Below are 20,225 nucleotides of genomic sequence, written 5' to 3'. Positions count from 1 at the left end.
CTAAGGACTTCTTTAATCATGATCCACACTAGATTTGGCATGAAACTAAGGGAAAAGATTGGTTTTACACAATTTCGCCCTGGACCCTTTGGAAGGGTCAGGAGCGATTTTCCTTTTTTTAGCCCAAAATCATCATTTTTTCAATCCCAATCTTCTTTGCAAGGTGAAATTTCATCTCTTTTCGCCTTAGGAACAAAGTTTTAAGCTCAAGCAAGGTTAAAAATATATGCTTGTAAGGAATTTCGCTCTGGACCCTTTGGAAGGGTCAGGAGCGAAATTTCCTTCCTTGGCCAAAACACTCATTCCTTAACTCCTTCAAACGTCCTTAAGGGTTTCAATATGCCCATTCTCTCTTTCAACATGCCTTGGACATCAAAATTTGGTCAAATAAGGCAAGAAATGAGTCTTAGGTTGATTTTCGCTCTAGACCCTTTGGAAAGGTCAGGAGCGAAAATCTTGATTTAGGCTTTAATTGCTCATTTTTCAAACTTCAATCTTCTCCTGGAGGCAAATATAGATTGTTTTCCCCTTGAGGAACCAGGTTTTAAGCCCATTCAAGGTAGCAAATGAGGATTATAGTGAATTTCGCTTTGGACCCTTTGGAAGGGTCAGGAGCGAAATTCCTATTTTGGACAAGATCCTCACTTTTCAAAACACTTCTCAAGGCAAGAACACATCAAGACTCACACACAATGCCTAATAAACCAACACCCATCCAAAACAAGGAAGGAAAATGAGGGTTATAAGGATTTTCGCTCTGGACCCTTTGGAAGGGTCAGGAGCGAAATTCCTCTCCCAGGCTAGAATCCATCATCCCAAGGTCTAAAATCTCCTCTCCAAGGCAAAGTTGCATCAAGCCTTCTCAATTATGCCCCAAAAGTCTACAAACTTGGTCAAGCTAAGGAGAAAAATAGAGGAAATATGAATATCACTATAGACCCTTTGGAAGGGTTAGGAGCGAAATTCACCTTAGGCCATGATTCTGACTTCATTTTTATCTTTTTATCTTTCTTCTTTCTTATACTTTAAGTTATATTCCATATATACTTCCAGGATGTTTGAGAGTGGTTTCGGACCTCCAAGAGTTATATTGCAAAATCTAGTTTTTGGAGGATTCTTCAGTTTTCCAGACTTAGTCAAATTTCAGGATCAGGACATTCCAGACTTAGCCAAATTTCAGGATCAGGGCATTCTAGACTTAGCCAAATTTCAGGGCATTTGAAGATCAGGATGACATTTCAGACTTCATCACTCACCAACTTGACCTAGCTCGGACCTTCAAGAATGATACCCACTCACAAAGCAAGACACAATTAGCAACAAGAGCAAAACCAGGCCCTAAGGAAGACTCTCAAAGAAACCCTAACCTGGAGCACCTGCTGACTCCCCTGGCTCAAGCAAAGCCTACCATCCTATTGATCCCCTAGCGACACTCAAAATGCAAAGGCTAACAAACAAACCCTAAACACCTAGAAAGCAAACCCCAGGAAGCAAAAAAAAAGTAGGGGTCCCCATTTGCAATGGGGCGATGTGTGAATACGTCACAACAAGTAGGTACATTGAAGTTTGTGCCATCTCCCATGAGTCAGGTACATTGAATCTGGACACACTGAGGTGGACCAATCCAACTGGAGGAGTGATGACTGGGATGCCACCTTGTCTGACACTTGCAACTTGGTAGATATTCAATTTGATGATGCTGGGAAGCTAACTTTAGTTAACTCTTTCGAAACTGTCGGCTTCTCCAACGGACCCTTGCTTTGACCTCCTTTGTCTTTGATGTGCAGGATGGATGGTGTACCTTTCCTTGGAATGCTGGACTGGAAGATGTCGTCCTTGATGATGCTAGACTGGAGAAGGTCGTCCTTGTTGATGCTGGACTGGAGAAGGTTGTCCTTGCCCTGGCCTGGTCTTCTTTCATCTGCAAGACAAACCAAAAGATGATTAAGGACACATAATAAATTTATTTCAACATAGCATTTTCTACCTTAAATCGTCAACAAGAAGATATCAAAATGAAGTTTGCTTAAAATTCTTTCCAAGGACAGGCTCCATAAGAATTTCGCCCTGGACCCTTTGGAAGGGTCAGGAGCGAATTTTGCATTCCTGGCTCAAATTCTTCTCACCTTGTGATCATACTTGCTTAGATACATGCCCAAGGACATCCTCATTCTCAACCAACACCAAGCTTGATGTAAATTTGGGGCAAAAATGGAGGTTTTAAGAATTTCGCTCTGGACCCTTTGGAAGGGTCAGGAGCGAAATCCTTGGTTTGGGCTAATTTCCATCATTTTTCAACACCAATTAACTTCAAAAGGCAAGAACATGTCTCCTCGCACCCATCCAAGCCATGAAATCCTAACGTTTGACTAGACTTGCAAGGAAAATAGGTGGTTTTAAGATTTTCGCTCTGGACCCTTTGGAAGAGTCAGGAGCGAATTTCACTTTTGTAGCTCCCTTCTTCATCATTTCATCTTGAATTCTCCTCACAAGGCAAGGAAATATTTCTCTTCTTTCATCCAACCCAAGATTAACTTGATTTTGCAAGGCAAAATAGGTGATTGAAGGATTTTCGCCTTGGACCGTTTGGAAGGGTCAGGAGCGATTTTCTTCCTCTGGCCTAAAATCATCATTTTTGGAGACAACCATCAACTCAAGGGCAATCTCAAGGGCATCTTTCACCTTGGCCTAGGCATAGTTTAGCATAAATTTGAAAGGAATAGGTAGATTTTGGGATTTTCGCTCTGGACCCTTTGGAAGAGTCAGGAGCAAAAATCTTGTTTTAGGGCTAGTTCGCCATCCTTTCAACTTCAAATCACCTCCAAGACTTAGAACACCTTGCCTCTCTCCTCTCCAGGGTATAAAAACCAAAAACTTGACTTGATTTGCAAGGAAAAAAGGGTGATTCTAGGAATTTCGCTCTGGACCCTTTGGAAGGGTCAGGAGCGAAATTCTCATTTTGGCTTCAAAATTTGCATTCTTGGTGACTAAAATCCACTCTAAGGCAATCCAAATGACTTAACTCACACTTGTCCAAGTTTGACTTTGCTCAAATGTTGGAAGAAAATATGGTTTTTAAGATTTTCGCTCTGGACCCTTTGGAAGGGTCAGGAGCGAAAATCACTTTTTAGGCTCAATTCCTTCACATTTGATAATCATTGAGAAGTCAAAGTTATTTCTAAGGACCTCTCCCATCAAAACTCACCTTAGTCAGCACTAGGCTTGGCACAAAATTGGGGAAAAAGGTGGTTTTGAGAAAACTTGCTCTGGACCCTTTGGAAGGGTTAGGAGCGAAATTCTCATTTTGAGCTCATTTCTTCGTTCTTTCAACCTCAATCAACTTCAAAAGGCAAGGACACACCTTCTCACTCACATCCAAGTTATAGAAACCCAAGTTTGACTTGATCTTGCTAAGAAAATAAAGGTTTTTAGGAATTTCGCTCTGGACCCTTTGGAAGGGTCAGGAGCGAAATTCACTTTTTAGACCAAAATCATCATTCTTTCAAACCCAATCTTCATTGCAAGGTAAAATCTCATCTCTCTTCACCCTAGGAACAAGGTTTTAAGCTCAAGCAAGGTAAAAAATATAGGCTTGTAAGAAATTTTGCTCTGGACCCTTTGGAAGGGTCAGGAGCGAAATTCGCCTTCTTGGCTAGAATCCTTCATTTTTTCAAAGCTCTCACACATTTCCAAAGTCCAAACATGTCTACTCTTCCCTTCAAAATGCCTTGCAAATCAAAATTTGGTCAAATAAGGCAAGAAATGAGTCTTAGGTTGATTTTCGCTCTGGACCCTTTGGAAGGGTCAGGAGCGAAAATCTTGATTTAGGCTTTAATTGCTCATTTTTCAAACTTCAATCTTCTCCTGGAGGCAAATATAGATTGTTTTCCACTTGAGGAACCAAGTTTTAAGCCCATTCAAGGTAGCAAATGAGGATTATAGTGAATTTCGCTCTGGACCCTTTGGAAGGGTCAGGAGCAAAATTCCTATTCTTGGCTAAAATCTTCATCTCATCCACCTTTACTCACCTCCTAAGGTTAGAACATGTCAAAAATCCCCCAAACATGCCTAAGGAACTATGAAATTGGTTTTGACAAGTGATAAATTGAGGTGCATAAGGATTTTCGCTCTGGACCCTTTGGAAGGGTCAGGAGCGAAATTCCTAATCTTGGCCAAAATCCTTCACATTTCTACGTTCTATCACCTCAAAAGGTAGAGACATGCTATTTCCTTGAGGCTTATGAAGAATTTCGCTCTAGACCCTTTGGAAGGGTCAGGAGCGAAATTCCTATTTTTGGACAAGATCCTCACTTTTCAAAACACTTCTCAAGGCAAGAACACATCAAGACTCACACACAATGCCTAATAAACCAACGCCCATCCAAAACAAGGAAGGAAAATGAGGGTTATAAGGATTTTCGCTCTGGACCCTTTGGAAGGGTTAGGAGCGAAATTCCTCTCCCAGGCTAGAATCCATCATCCCAAGGTCTAAAATCTCCTCTCCAAGGCAAAGTTGCATCAAACCTTCTCAATTATGCCTCAAAAGTCTACAAACTTGGTCAAGCTAAGGAGAAAAAAAGAGGAAAAATGAATTTCGCTCTGGACCCTTTGGAAGGGTCAGGAGCAAAATTCACCTTAGGCCATGATCCTGACTTCATTTTTTCGCATTTCTTCATTCAAACAAGTGCTTTTGCCTTCATTCAAGCCTAGGAATGCGTTAGTTCTAGGTTTTGGTCAAAGTAGAATGTCTTATGGAGAATTTCGTTCTGGACCCTTTGGAAGGGTCAGGAGCGAAATTTGACATTTTGGACTCTCCATCAGGATCATTTTAAGGAATATAACATTTAAGTATGTATGACATTTCCTTATATCTTTCTTCTTTCTTATACTTTAAGTTATATTCCATATATACTTCCAGGATGTTTGAGAGTGGTTTCGGACCTCCAGGAGTTATATTGCAAAATCTAGTTTTTGGAGGATTCTTCAGTTTTCCAGACTCAGTCAAATTTCAGGATCAAGACATTCCAGACTTTGCCAAATTTCATGATCAGGACATTCCAGACTTCATCACTCACCAACTTGACCTAGCTCGGACCTTCAAGAATGATACCCATTCACAAAGCAAGACACAATTAGCAACAAGAGCAAAACCAGGCCCTAAGGAAGACTCTCAAAGAAACCCTAACCTGGAGCACTTGCTGACTCCCCTGGCTCAAGTAAAGCCTACCATCCTATTGATCCCCTGGCGACACTCAAAATGCAAAGGCTAACAGACAAACCCTAAACACCTAGAAAGCAAACCCTAGAAAGCAAAAAGCAGGGGTCCCCATTTGCAATGGGGCGATGTGTGAATACGTCACAACACTACGCAAGGCAAGTTTGCAATCAACAATCCGCTAGTAGTATGGATATACAAATTTCATCATTGATCATACAAATTTCTTCCATTCATCTAATAACATGAAATTAAATTTGAGAAGTATAGAGACCATGCAAATTATTGAATCGACACATAGAATTCACTATTTCTTCAATGAAGTTTACATGTCTTCCAACAATGTCTTGGCAACAATCTTTTCCTTCTCTTTCTACTCTACTCTAAAAACTAATCTTTCTACTCTACTCTAAAAACTAATTGCTCTTGAACTACTACTACTGACTATTGACTATTCTCTAACCATTCCCTCCCTATTCACTATTAACCCTTACAAATGAAGAGCCGGGCTTTATATAGAGAGCCATTTACAAATAGATGGCTTTGATTGACTTAAAATCAATGGCTAGGATTAAAGGATAGAAACCCTAATTAGGGTTTGTTATAACAAACTTCCTTAGCCAATGAGAAAATTACATTCTAGGAGTGAGGACCAATAGGAAGCAGGGGTAGGTACACCGAAGTTTGTGCCGTCCTCGATGAGTCAGGTACATTGAATCTGGACATGCAGAGGTGGACCAATCCAACTGGAGGAAAAATGACTGGGATGCCATCTTGTCTGACGTCTGTGTCTTGGTTGATCTCTTTTTTGTCTTTGGTAGCCTACCTTGCCTTGAAGTGTCATTCTTCTCTATCATCATGTGGTTTCTTTGTGTGGCGAAGTGAAGGTTTTAGAGATAGCTTGCAATTCCTTGAACACATGTAGTCTTTCAATGCTTCAAAACACCTTGAGTCCACCTTTATGCCCTTGGAATGTCCTTGATGGTGATGAACTGGAATAGGTCGTCCTTGTCTTGATCTTCTTCTATTTGCAAAACAAACCAAAAGGTGAATAAGGACACATAATAAATTCATTCCAACATAGCATTTCCTACCTTAAATCATCAACAAGAAGGCATTAGAGTGAAATTCGCTCAAGATCCTCTCCAGGGACAGGCCCTATAATAATTTTGCTCTGGACCCTTTGGAAGGGTCAAAAGCGAATTTTGCATTTTAGCTCAAATTTCATCATCCCCTTGCCTTGAACTTCTCTTGACCTTTGAATTGCTTTCTCCTGAAGATATCATTGATTTGACCCCCAAAAAGAGCAAAAAAGAGGATTTCGCTTTGGACCTTGGCCAAGGACAAGACCTATAAGGAATTTCACTCTGGACCCTTTGGAAGGGTCAGGAGTGAAATTTGCATTCTTGGCTCAAATTCTTCTCATTTTGTGACTACAACTTGCTCAAATGCATGTCCAAGGATGCCCTTAATCTCAATCAACACTAGGTTTGATGCAAAATTGGAGCAAAATAGATGTTTTAAGAATTTCGCTCTAGACCCTTTGGAAGGGTTAGGAGCGAAATTTGCATTCTAGGACAAAATCTATCATTTCCTTACTCCAAATTGCCTCCCAAGACAAGCACATGCTAGCCTTCTCTCCACCAAGGCCTAGGAATCCATCTCTTAATCTCAATCATGGGAAAACTAGGTGATTTTGGGAATTTCACTCAGGACCCTTTGGAAGGGTCAGGAGCGAAATTTTTGATTTGCTTGTTTTCCTTTACCTAGATCTATCCTTCTCACTTTCTATACTTGGACTCTCATCTTTGGACCCTTCTCCCATGTATGCAACACTTGTTTGACCCTCAAAATGGCTTGATAGGGGAAATTCGCTCAAAACCATGGCCAGGGACAAGACCTATTTAGGATTTCGCTCTGGACCCTTTGGAAGGGTTAGGAGCGAAATCCTTGTTCAAGCTCAAAATATTCATCATTGGTGGCCACAAGCCCTTCAAAGGCATGCCTAGGGGTATCTCCAAGCTCATTTCACCCTGATCAAGGTTTGTCTTGACACAAAAATTGGAAGAAGAATAGATTTTGGGAATTTCGTTCTGGACCCTTTGGAAGGGTCAGGAGTGAAATTCTCGTCTTGAGCTCATTTCTTCATTTTTTCAACTCCAATCCACCTCAAAAGGCAAGGACACATCACTCCACTCCCATCCACGCCGTAAAAACCAAGGATTTGACCCTCTCCAAGGAAAAATAGGTGTTCTTCAAGAATTTCTCTCTGGACCCTTTGGAAGGGTCAGTAGCAAAATTCTAGTTTCAGGCTAAAAATCTTTCACTTCTTCACATTCCATCACTTCAAAAGGCAAAGACATGTTAATCTACTTCCAAATACGCCCAAGGAACAAGGTTGGTAGTCTAAGCAAGGAAGCAAATGAGGCCTATGAAGAATTTCGCTTTGGACCCTTTGGAAGGGTCAGGAGCGAAATTCACAATCTTGGACAAAATCCTCACTTTTCTATGCTTTCAATCACTTCCTAAGGCAAGAACATATCAATCTACCCCCACCATGTCCAAGGAACAAGGCTGTTGGCCAAAACAAGGAAGAAAATAGTGTCTAAGAAGAATTTTGCTCTGGACCTTTTGGAAGGGTCAGGAGCGAAATTCACATTTTGGGTTGATTTCACACTTCTTCTCTCCTCAATTCACTTCAAACTCAATTTATCCAACTTCCTCTCGCCACATTCAAGTGAATTTGCCACCTACTTAGTTCAAAACAAGGTCTTTCCAATGTCCTAGGCAAAATAGAGGGTCAAATGAGGATTTCGCTCTGGACCCTTTGGAAGGGTCAGGAGCGAAATTCTCATTTTGAGCTAATTTCCTTTCTCCTTTTCATGCCTTGGACATAGTTTGTTAGGCTTCCTTCCATCACGATCATGTGAATTTGCTCTTCAAGTTGACATCTAGCTCAAGATTTTGTGAAAAATAGGGTTTTATATGAATTTCTTTCTGGACCCTTTGGAAGGGTCAGGAGCGAATTCTTCTTTGAGCTCAAATCCTGACTTCATTTTCACATTTCTTCACTCCAAATAAGTGAATTGCCTGCAATAATACCTGGGACATGGATTAGTTCATAGTTTTGGTCAAATGTAGAGTGTCTTATAGAGGAATTTGCTCTGGACCCTTTGGAAGGGTCAGGAGCGAAATTCCTGATTCTAGGCTTGATTCACTTTGGAATTAACTTGACTTTGCCCTAGACTCAACCCTTGGTGCATATCCTTCCAAATCCTTGCCCATTCGCTCAACCACTCACTGACTTAGGTCAAGTTTTAGGTCCCTTGGTGAAATTTCGCTCTGGACCCTTTTGAAGGTTCAGGAGCGAAATTTGAGTTTTGCTCAAATTTCTTGACCATTTCATCAAATCATCATGTCTAGACTTGTCCAAGGCGTCTCCACAGGACATATAGGTCAACTACTCATTAATCAACGCCCAAGACTTCATCACTCACCATTTTGACCTAACTCAGACCTTCAAAAATGATATTCACTCACCAAGCTTCATTGACCTCTTCAAAAACAAAACACAATTAGCAAACAGACCAAAACTTCGCCCTAAGGAAGACTTTCAAAGATGACCCTAACCTCGAGCATCCATTGAATCACCCTAGCTAAAACAGAGCCTGCTATCTTAGTGATCCCTCTGGCAACACTCAAATGCACAGGCTAATAGACAGGACCCTAAAAGACCTAGAAAACAAACCCAAGAAAGCAAAAAGTAGGGGTCCCCATTTGCAATGGGGTGATGTGTGAATACGTCACAACATAAGGCAAGAAGAAAGTGAAGATTTTAATGACATTTTGTGTATTTAAAGGTGGTATTACTATTTACATAATCATGACGTCACTGCCTTGTTCACTTAAAGAGCTTCTATCACTATGCAGATTTCATCTGCTGGATGATAGAATTATTGGGAGTACCAAATAGGTAATTATGAGACTAAGAACTTCAAGGAAATTGAATCTACATCACTGTGGTGTTGCTGCAGTGTAGGAAAAAAGAAAATACAAAGGAACTTAAGACTCATACTAGTTGAGAAATTGCTTAATCACGTTCTAAGGACTTAATGCTGGTTTGCAGAGGACTAGCAGGGTCTATTTTTCACTGTGGTTGGTGTTGCTGAGAGAAATCAAAATAACTGTATTTTGAACCTGAAAATAATCATGGTAATTTGCCAGTTGAAATAGTATTGACTACAAAGTTGGAAAACAAACAGTAGAAAACAACCATATAGAAAGCCAAAAATGATCAGTAGCAAAATGGATTACCTAAGACAATTGAGATTAAACTGACAGGATGAGATGTTCCAAACTTCCAAGAGGGCCAGAATAGTCACCAGATTGGTTCTACAAGAAGGAAACAAAAGTGGGAAAGTAAAATGACCTGCATATCTTTATCCAACCTCAGCAACCACCAATATTTAACAGCACTAAAACAACATAGGAAAGTTGTGGCGAAGATAATATTTCCCAGGGAGCCCTGCTTCCCCATTCCTAGACAAGGAGACAAAGCAGCATCTATTATTCCAGATTAGGATTATGAAGTGGTTAAGCCACCAGGAAGACATGAACTGCTACCAAAGTAGAAGGGAGATAAACTCACATAGAACTAAATGGTCAGAAAAAGTCTTACTCAACAGAGGGCATGCGAGGTGCTAGGAAGGGCCAAAACACCTTAGTTTGTAGAGAATTGGTCCATGATAAAAAGCACTGGTGTAGGATGGAAAAATCCTCAATAAGAAGGTAAAGTCTTAAGTGAAACCCAAGAAGGGTTTGAAAATGAATAGATGGGAGAGGACTGGAGCTCTCGCCACTTTTCTTTTTTGTTGGGCTATTTTCTTTAGATATTATAGGCTTTTTCAAATAAATGAATAATATGTTGTCAAGAAAGTGCCTTTTTTTTAATGACATTCAACTTGTATTATACAGAAAGTCCATGTTATCTCGTCTTGGCATTTATGAAATAAATGAAAAGCATGTTGTCAAGTGACTGTTTTGTTCAATCCATGATAAAGGAATTGCCTTCAATGTGTTGGTCAACAAGTTTTTCTCATATTTTGTACCATAAGTAATATAATCTTTTTACTTGTCTATTGTTATGCAAGGCACTAACACAAATGCACCAAAATTGCAATGTTTATCTGGCAGATAAGTTTTTACTTGTATCATATAACATATTGGGAGATGAGAATGCTACACATCATAGCGACCTTTATCATCATATTCCTTCCCACCTTATGAATTGGAGCAGTCGCAGGAGGCTTATTTGTCAAGAGCTTGATATGTGGAAACCCAATGTAATATGTTTTCAGGCAAGTTGTTGAAATTTGAGTTAGTATTTGCTTTTGTGAAGTTTTTAAGATTTTGTAATATGAGATGGAAATTGGGAGTTCTTCTAGTGATTGTATTCATGGCTATGGAAATTTTCAATATGATGAATTTTAAAGAGAATTGAGGACTAATGGTTGAGAACCTTGGCAGGAGGTTGATCATTTTGATGAACTGACACAGGATTTTAGTAAAAAAGGCTATTCTGGTATTTTCAAGGTAACTTGTAACTCTTTGGGATTTTGTCTGAACTTTGGATACATTTTCTTAATAAATAGATAGGAGGTAGGAAATGGCGATGGATGACTAATTTATAGTGGAACATTGAACTGATGTTGAAGGGGGGTGTTCTCAGTGATGCATCCTGAACATTGAGTTTTTTCCCCCCTCCACTGGTATTAAATGGTATCCTATTGTTTCAACTTACAGGAATTGTTAGATTGTGCTTGAATATTTACCTTGTGATGTTAAGTTTTTGGATAGGTTTTTTTTTTGCAGGGTTCTGTCTTGATTGATATGTCAAGCACCTTGAACTAATATCTGAAAATCACTTGCAGTTTCTTGCAGTTCAAGCACCTTGAACTAATATTTACCTTGTGATGTTAATTTTCTGGACAATATTTTTGTTGGGGTTTTGGCTTAGTTGATATTTCAAACGCGTTGAACTAATATCTGAAAATCACTTGTAGTTTCTTCAATGGTTGATTGTCTTTAATTTATAGCACTTCTTTAATGAGCTACTTGTGATCTTTCCTTCAGATTTATGCTTGGAATCTTTTGGATTTGAGCTTTAAATGGAATATTGCTCGAAGGATAATCTTATAGTTTGTCTAGGTTTTCATAATTCTTTCCTAATATAAACTCTTATTCTATGGAATGCTGAATTGCCTTCATTCTTGTTTTGAATGTAGATGGAAATTTTGATGATTGTGTCAATAGTTCTTCAATCTTAATACATGTTTCATCAATGAATGTTTGTTTTATAATTTACAATTAATTGGCCAACTGCTGGTGCAAACATAAATGTTCTAATTTTGTCCAATTCTCTATCAAAGCTTTCTATTGGTTCTCTGTACAATTTTTCAACTTTTGTGATGGTACTTCTAATACACAGCCATCTCTTGAAGGCATACGTGAATATGGTACACATGCATACACTATTTTTCACAATAGTTTATATTTAGTACCGAGCTGGCTTTTGTGATTCTTCTGGTTTAGTCAATCAATTGATATGGTAACTTATGATAATGGGTATCCTTGCATATTTATATATGTTGGTGAATCTTATTAGGGTTGTTGGCTGTTAAGTGGATGATAAACCATAATCTAAGAATTGTTATTTATATAATGATGGCAATTCACACTGATTTTGTTTGCAACTGCTCCTAAAGGGTCGTACAGGACAAGCAAGAGATGGTTGTGCAATTTTTTGGAAAAATGATGTGTAAGACTTTTGATTCCTTAGCTTGTTTTGCATGCTTTAACTGTTTGATAAATGATGTGTGAGCATATAGTTTAATTTTGGTGAAATGTTGAAAGCCTATTTGATCATGTCTCTGAAATCTTGAAAAATAGTGTGTTTTGTTTTTCATATTGCAGTGACATGCCTTTAAATGATATGTACACTGATGTTTATGGGCAGATTTAGGATTTTGCAAGGATATAGTATTGAGTTTAAGGAGCATGACCTTCGTGACAATGTCGCTCAGCTTTGTGTCTTTGAGGTGCGTATGCAGCATTTGTTTTTGATAGGATATTTAATTCATTGGTGTGAAAATCAAATTTACGTATATAATATATTGGATATTAAATCAATGTGCAATGAAGAAATTGAATGACACTTTTACACCAAAATGCATGATTTATGGTGGGGAAAACTATGAAGGCAAAAAACCCCACAAACATCATTTATGAGAAACTTAAAATCTGTCTGTACAATTAGAGAGGTTTCACAATCCCTTTCTCTTGCTTTCCAATGGCCCCACACAATTCTCTCTCTTGCAGAGTGAGTATCCATACGTTCACAAAGTAATCAAATTCACTTTCTCAATATCTAACAATAGGGATTCTGTAAAATATAAGGTGAAGGGGTAAATCACACCCTTTTGAGAGTTTATCAAACCCTTTCATAAGGCACTATTAGTTTATTAATATAAAAAATTCTTTTGTATATTAATTAATATGCTATGCCCATATTAATTTAAGTTATAAACCTTATGTTTAGAGTCTTATAAATAAGTCCACTTATAAAAGGGGGACATGTAATAAACATAATGCTCTATCATCCCCTCTCAATGTTTATAAGATGTGTACATGCATCCTGCCAGTTGCAGAATAGGTAACCCAATGCGGCAAAAAATGTGCCAAAAGTATGGCATAAACACTGAAAAGCATGGTTTTCTTGTGTGAACTGCAGTGAAAAACACTTTGTAGCTTTATTTCCTATAAATATATATATTTTTTCAAAACTTCATGTATTTTTTAAGCTGCCAAGCATTTTGCTTAGAACTCACCAAGTCAGACATTTTTGGTTTGTTGAATCCAAGTCAAGTCCAAATTTGTGAACTATGATTAAAAAAGTTCCCCAAAATTTTCATTTTTTAGTGCAAATATCTTCCAGATCTGTTTGTGTGAGATTTTGCCAAGATCAAGAGGCAATGGAAAACACAAATGAGAGAGACAAAATATATGATAGAAATAAACTGTATTCTATCAAGATGAAAATACTGATCAACTGGATCATCAAGTGATACATACAATGAATATGAGCCTGCTTATATAGGCAAGGCTATATGGATATGTGAGCACACAAACATGACATGTGGCTCAATAAGAAACAAGGGTAAGTAGGAAATAGGTGTGGGTAGGTAGTAGAAACAATATAATAGTCCACATGATGTGGATCACCCACTGAATGTGGAGTGTAACAACAAGATCACACCATAAAAGGTGGAAATTCTCCTACACACACTATCCCAATGTGGCACAAACACCCAATTGTCTCATACCCAAACTACTATGAAATGCCTTTCCTAAGTAAACTTAAGTAAGGTGTAATAATATCCATGATGAATAATTATTTACACCAACAGTTTGGATAAGTAGATAAGATTATACATATATTTTTTAATGATTATTATCAATGGAATCATACGTTAAAAGCATAATATCAAAATAATATTACAATTATACATGCATGATTTTTTTTTTTGAATTTAATTTAAAAATGAAAATTCTATATGATCAAATTATAGATGAAAAACTCGGATTTTGCAATAACTCGGCAAGGCCAAAAAATTTTAAAAACTCGGGACTCGCCAAAACTCGGCGAAAAACTCGGCAAAACTCGGCAACTTTATCGAACATTTGAAAATACATTTTTTTTTATATATAATTCAAAAACACACTTTTACACCAAATTTGTATAACATATATGATTTCCATGATATATAAATCAAATTTTTTTGGTAATACATAGCAACAAATGCAAGTATCATAGCATAAACCAAAAACCAAGTGCAACATATGTATAAGAGTTCAATACATATCAACGTATCATAGTGACAGTCTCATAGAGTTATAGAGTCATAGACCACAAAACAAGAACCTTTGAAATTCTGATTACATATCAAGTTCAAAGTTTGGTATCAATGAAAATAAGAAATCATAAATTGCGTCTACGACTAAAGCTCAAAACAGATTGTGGCCGCTGGGTGGGTGGTGCTGAAGTAGTGGCAACATCCTCAACACTAACAGGTGCCTCTGCTGCATGATCAACCTCCTGCTCCTCCTCACGTGCTGCCACTTCCGCATCCCATTCCTCTCCTGCCCTCTCCAACTCACTCAGCTGCTCATTAGTAAGGAATGGATCCAAATCATTATCAACATCATCAGGAGAAGCAACCCATTCTGCTGCATATGGATCAATGTCATCCAAGTCAAGTGCTTCATGTGAATCTTGCCCTAGCACCTTCTTCTCATGTAATCGAATGTTGTACCGCACATAGACAAGATCATTCAAGCGTTGTTGAGTCAACCTATTGCGCTTTTTTGTGTGGATGTTCTCAAAAACACTCCAGTTGCGCTCACAACCAGAAGCACTACAAGGCTGTGATAATATGCGGATGGCAAGCTTTTGAAGATTAGGCGTTGTGGCACCATAATCTTCCCACCACAAATCTGCAAGGATACAAAATGTGATTTATAACTTGTAAAGATTTCAATAATCTTAAAGAGAGAAATAAATGGTAAAAATTAAACATATGTTTTTTTTTACCTGGTCGTAAGGTGGCTCTCCTACGTTTGCAATCAGGTGAAGAAAACAATTCCCCTAAGGCCTTCTTATAACTCTGCAACTCATCAAGTATCAGGTCTTGAAGGATCTCATCATCAACTAATCTCCGAATGCATGTGTCAAGGCCAATTCTAACCTCTGCATCTGCTCTGAAACTCGGAGAGTAAAAAAACTTGGGATTCAAGAAGTAGGCAGCAGCATGAATATGTTGGTGGAGTTGATGGTTCCACCTCCGATCAATTATGCGCCATATGGGTTCATACTTGGTCTTGTTTGACCCATACAAGTGTTGAATCGCCTCTTTGGCCTTATCCATGGCCTCATATAGATACCCCATGGAGTTATGATCCCCATCCACCATTCGTAGCACCCTCACCAACGGTTCCGACACCTAGATATAAAAAATCTAACAAAATCAGCAGATTGAAATATTAGAAAATTAAATAATAAATCATCAATTAAAGTTTCAAAACTTACATTGATGATCTCCTCCACTATCTTGGCAAAATTAGTATCAAAAATGGCAATCACAACCTTCTCTGCTTCAGGCTTTGTAGCATAAGGACTCCCCAACCATCTTTCACTCACGAACATCCGCTTCAGGTTGGGCAATGTAGCAAGTATGCTCTGCAAGGTGAGGAAATTGGTAGCAAAGCGTGTAACCCCCGACCGCACAAGATCCTTACCTTCAGTGTGCTCTCTCATAAGATTCACGACCCATGTGTGATTGTAGATGTATTTGGTGATATTCCTTCCATCTTCAACCACTTTCTTTACCCAACTTAGTTTCCCTATGTCCTCAAGGAGCAAGTCAAGACAATGGGCAGCACAAGGGCTCCAAAATAATGTCGGATGTCTAGCCATTAGAAGTTTGCCGGCTGCCACATATGCAGCTGCATTATCAGTCACAACTTGGATGACATTCTGCACTCCCACATCTATCACCACTTCATCCAACATGTTGCACAAGGTCTCCGCATTCTTCACTTCATTGGAGGCATCAATTGATTTTAAAAATACTAACTGTCCTCCTGAAGCAACTAGAAAGTTGATGAGTGTCCTGTTCCTACCATCTGTCCATCCATCAGAAAGAATGGTGCAGCCATTCTTTTCCCAAATAGTCCTTTGCTCTTCCACTAATGCATGAGTGTTTTGGACCTCATCTTGCAATAACGGTCCACTTACCTCGTAACGGCTTGGGGATTTGAACCCCTTACCTGCCACAGTCAACGCGGTGACCAATTGGTCCCAAGATGGACTAGAAATAGCATTGAACGGAACATCGTTGTAGATAAAAAATCTAGCACACGCCACCTTGGCTTGTTGGTGAGCCTCTTTATTCCATGCAGTGCCAAGCAATCCAGGTTGTGCACCAGGAGTGTTACGTGGAATAAAGAAGTTTTCCATGTTGCTGTCCAAAGTTCCCTTTGCTCGTATCCGTGGCCCAAGGGAAGAACCAGATGTCCCCACATCTATATGTGACCCCATGGAACTCAAATCTGCCCTTGGGGCTGCCATTGCCTCTGCTGTTCTCTTTTTTGTTGCCTTCCTTTGATCATATGCTTCAAGCGTTGCTATTGCATCTCTCGTAGCCTCTTCAGTACATTCCGTACAGCTTGTGGTATCTCGGCATTGAATTTTTGCAAGGTGATATTTGAACCTATTAATGCCACCTTTTACAATTTTTTTGCAATGGTTGCAAAAAACATCTCCTCGTTTTGGACCTGGTCTCCCATGTTTCCAACAAGGGTCTCTCTTTTTGCCACCAACTTTAACTGTAGAAGCTGAATCCATTTTCTTTCAAAAAGATGTGGAAAAGAACCTAGCAAAAGAGAGGCAACATTTAGAGATAAATAACATTGTTACCAAAAAAAATCACAAACATCCAAAAATTACAATGACTGTATAACTGTATTTTATTTACAGTCATCTATTAATAGATGACTCTCTAAAATTAAAATTTTTAATTGGTTGTGTATTTTTTTAAGTTTTTAACTTCAAATTTAAATTTAAATGAAATACTTTAATACACATTGACATTACACAGGTGACAGTCATTTCAAATGACTATGAGTATTTCACAATTGACTGTGTATTACACAGTCATCAGTCATTTGAAAATGATTGTGTATTACACAGTCATCAGTCATTTTCAAATGACTGTGTATTACACAGTCATCAGTCATTTGAAATTTTGAAATGACTGTAATGACTGTGTATTACACAGTCATTTGAAAATGACTGTGTAATACACAGCCATTTGAAAATGACTGTGTAATACACAGCCATTTCTCATTTGAAATGACTGTAATGACTGTGTATTACACAGTCATTTCAAATGACTGATGACTGTGTAATACACAGTCATTTGAAAATGAATGTGTATTACACAGTCATTTGAAATGACTGTGACTGTGTAATACACAGTCATTTGAAAATTTGAAATGACTGTGTATTACACAGTCATTTGAAAATTGAAATGACTGTGATTGTGTAATGATGACTGTGTAATACACAGTCATTTGAAAATTTGAAATGACTGTGTATTACACAGTCATTTGAATTTTGAAATGACTGTGACTGTGTAATACACAGTCATTTTGAAATGACTGTGTATTACACAGTCATTTTGAAATGACTGTGTATTACACAGTCATTTGAAATGACTGTGACTATGTAATACACAGTCATTTTCAAATGACTGTGTATTACACAGTCATTTCAAATGACTGATGACTGTGTAATACACAGTCATTTGAAATGACTGTAAATTGTAATTACTAATGATTGTGTATTACACAGTCATTTGAAATGACTGTGACTGTGTAATACACAGTCATTTGAAATGACTAAGACTGTGTAATACACAGTCATTTTCAAATGACTGTGTATTACACAGTCTTAGTCATTCGAAATAAAACAATACAAAAAGATACCTGGTCGTGCGTGCAAATGCAAACAATACAGTCATTTTGATTGTGTAATACACAGTCATTTCAAATGACTGTGTATTCGAAATAAAACAATACAAAAAGATACCTGGTCGTGCGTGCAAATGCAAACAATACAGTCATTTTGACTGTGTAATACACAGTCATTTCAAATGACTGTGTATTACACAGTCAAAATGACTGTGTATTCGAAATAAAACAATACAAAAAGATACCTGGTCGTGCGTGCAAATGCAAACCCTATGCAAATCGCGTGGCGTTTTTTGCCTTCCGGAGTCGCGCGAGCCGCGAAATGGAATAAAGACTTCGGTTTTTTTTTTGCCTGCGACTTAAGTCGCGTTTTTCTCGCATTTTGTGCCGCGTTTCGGGCGGGTTTTGGCCATTAACGGCGATTATTTGCCAAAAAAATCGCGGCGAGTATATAAAAAAATCGCCCCGAGTATTTCCGCGATTAACTCGCGCGGCATTATGGATCGCGATTACTCGCGAGTTTTTTAATTGCTCGCCGAGTCTTGCAAGCCTGATCTCCATATTTACTGTTTTTTTTTTAATCTGTGATAGATTGTTTTTAAAATTAAGATATTGGGTATTGATTGAATAATTGGATAATTACAATAATGAATAATAAATGCCTATAAAAAGCGAAAAATCAACCCTAGATGAAACCTTAGGTGAGGATTAGATTAAATCATGACAAGTGTCCTCATCCTTTGCTATGAGACAATATGACCTAAAATAGAAAAGCACTCCTAAGTGCCCTCATCCTTTGCTATGAAACATTGGAGTTAAATAGATTTAAAAACAAATAAATTTATATTATCATAAGGGGCCAACCCCTCACGGTGATCGCCATTCTTTGGGAATTAAAATAAAATATTCATATTTCAAGTATGGCTGAACTCTTTGGGAGAGTCACCTCTCTTGTGTGAAGAGGCATTTGATTGGGTATAAAAAATAAATAAATTGGTGGTGTAAGATGAAAGCAATTAATGAATATCTTTCCTATCTAAAGCAGACTTAAGAGCAGATCTAAGGCAGATTTATAGCAGAATTTTGGAGGTGATGTGTGGCAGATTTCTAGCAAACTTAAGAGCAGATTTATAGAAAACTTTTGGAGGTGATTTATGGCAGATTGTAGCAGAGTTTAGAGAAGATTTATAGTGGAGTTGAGAGCAGATTTCTAGCAGATTTTATGAAGTAGGATATCATTCTTTGAAGAAGCAATCTCAAGAAGACTAAGACTTTGTTGTGTTAGTGGTGGGTGCGTCTTAAATTTTAATGGAAGAGATTGGTGTCTCTAGTAGAAAGTTTGTAAGAGAATTTTATAATATTGTAACTTTCTCCCGAAAGGGTTTCCATATAAATCTCGTGTTCTTAATTGTTGATGTTGTGTGGCTGATATCATTGTGGCTATTAATTTGAAAAAGTAAAAGATTACATTATATAGATTCGCCAACCCACTCCCCCCAACCCCCTCCCCTTCTTAGTATAAGCGTGTGCTCATCAATGCTAATATATCTAACATAATTAACAATTTATGTCTATGTGAGTGACATATTGAGAATATAATTTTACATTTCTGTATTTGTGCTTGGATTATAAACATAATTTTTTTCATCTATTATTCTGTCAATGAATTTGCAATCTTATTTTGCACCTTGATTTAAATAATTGGTTGTGGTTTGTGTTCAGAAATGCTTTTTCCTAGTGATTTTGTATTTATAAATGTAGATTTATATTTTCCTTTCTATCCTTTTCAGCTGAATAGTAGTCTTGCGACTGTCCCAGGAAACAACAGTAAAAAGCAAGTGGAAGCAAAGTAAGTGGTGGACTGCTTCATTGCATGCATGTATAGAATTTGTTTGCATTTTTTCAGAGTTTCACCTGTAGATATTGATCCTACTGAAACCAAATATGAGAGAACCCAATATTTTTGATCTTTTGACATCCATTAGCAGTGGGTCTGTCTCTGATCTTTATCACCAAAACAAATATTAATTCCTTTGAACGGAAATTTTCATTTTGTAGCTTTGAATTTTGAATGCTGTTAGTTCTTCACATCAACACAAACTAGTGGATAATATAGCAATCATCTTGTTTTATGTCATTGTTTAACCATTTAGGTGCTGAGTCAACTTAGAGTTAATAGTAAGTATTATCTATGTTTTAAAATGGTACATAATTGATCTGAATTGTTCTTTGATAAGGTCAACACATATCGACTTAACAGTTCGATGGAAATTATTCCAGTTTTATAAAAGGACACATGATTTTACACTAGTCAAAGTCAGAGGTTGGACTTAGGTCCAATCCATTTCATTAATCTAGGATGTTGCATCCTGAAAATCTATTCCGACTTGAGCAATTCTAAATCAAAAAGAAATGAGTGATG

The 20,225-nt window shown here is 37.8% G+C and overlaps 1 protein-coding gene across 4 annotated transcripts in view; it reads left to right on the top strand.

Annotated features, from left to right (window-relative positions):
• Positions 1–20,225, top strand: part of LOC131065657 (carbon catabolite repressor protein 4 homolog 5) — a 72,875-nt gene that overhangs the window by 21,049 nt on the left and 31,601 nt on the right. For 2 of the 4 annotated variants that reach the window (XR_009111446.2, XM_058000242.2), the window contains exons 3-7: positions 10,409–10,572; positions 10,742–10,807; positions 11,980–12,032; positions 12,231–12,312; positions 19,594–19,652. Coding sequence is in view for 3 of the 4 variants with exons in the window: in XM_058000242.2 (XP_057856225.2) it covers positions 10,409–10,572; positions 10,742–10,807; positions 11,980–12,032; positions 12,231–12,312; positions 19,594–19,652 (424 nt within the window). In the remaining variant the exon portion in view is untranslated. The remainder of the gene's footprint in view (positions 1–10,408; positions 10,573–10,741; positions 10,808–11,979; positions 12,033–12,230; positions 12,313–19,593; positions 19,653–20,225) is intronic. The other 2 variants (XM_058000244.2, XM_058000243.2) reach the window with 2 other exon arrangements.

Source organism: Cryptomeria japonica, chromosome 3 (genome assembly GCF_030272615.1).
Source record: "Cryptomeria japonica chromosome 3, Sugi_1.0, whole genome shotgun sequence".
Lineage (NCBI taxonomy): Eukaryota > Viridiplantae > Streptophyta > Pinopsida > Cupressales > Cupressaceae > Cryptomeria > Cryptomeria japonica.
The sequence above is the reverse complement of the archived record's forward strand: the minus strand, read 5'-3'. Positions and strand labels throughout refer to the sequence as shown.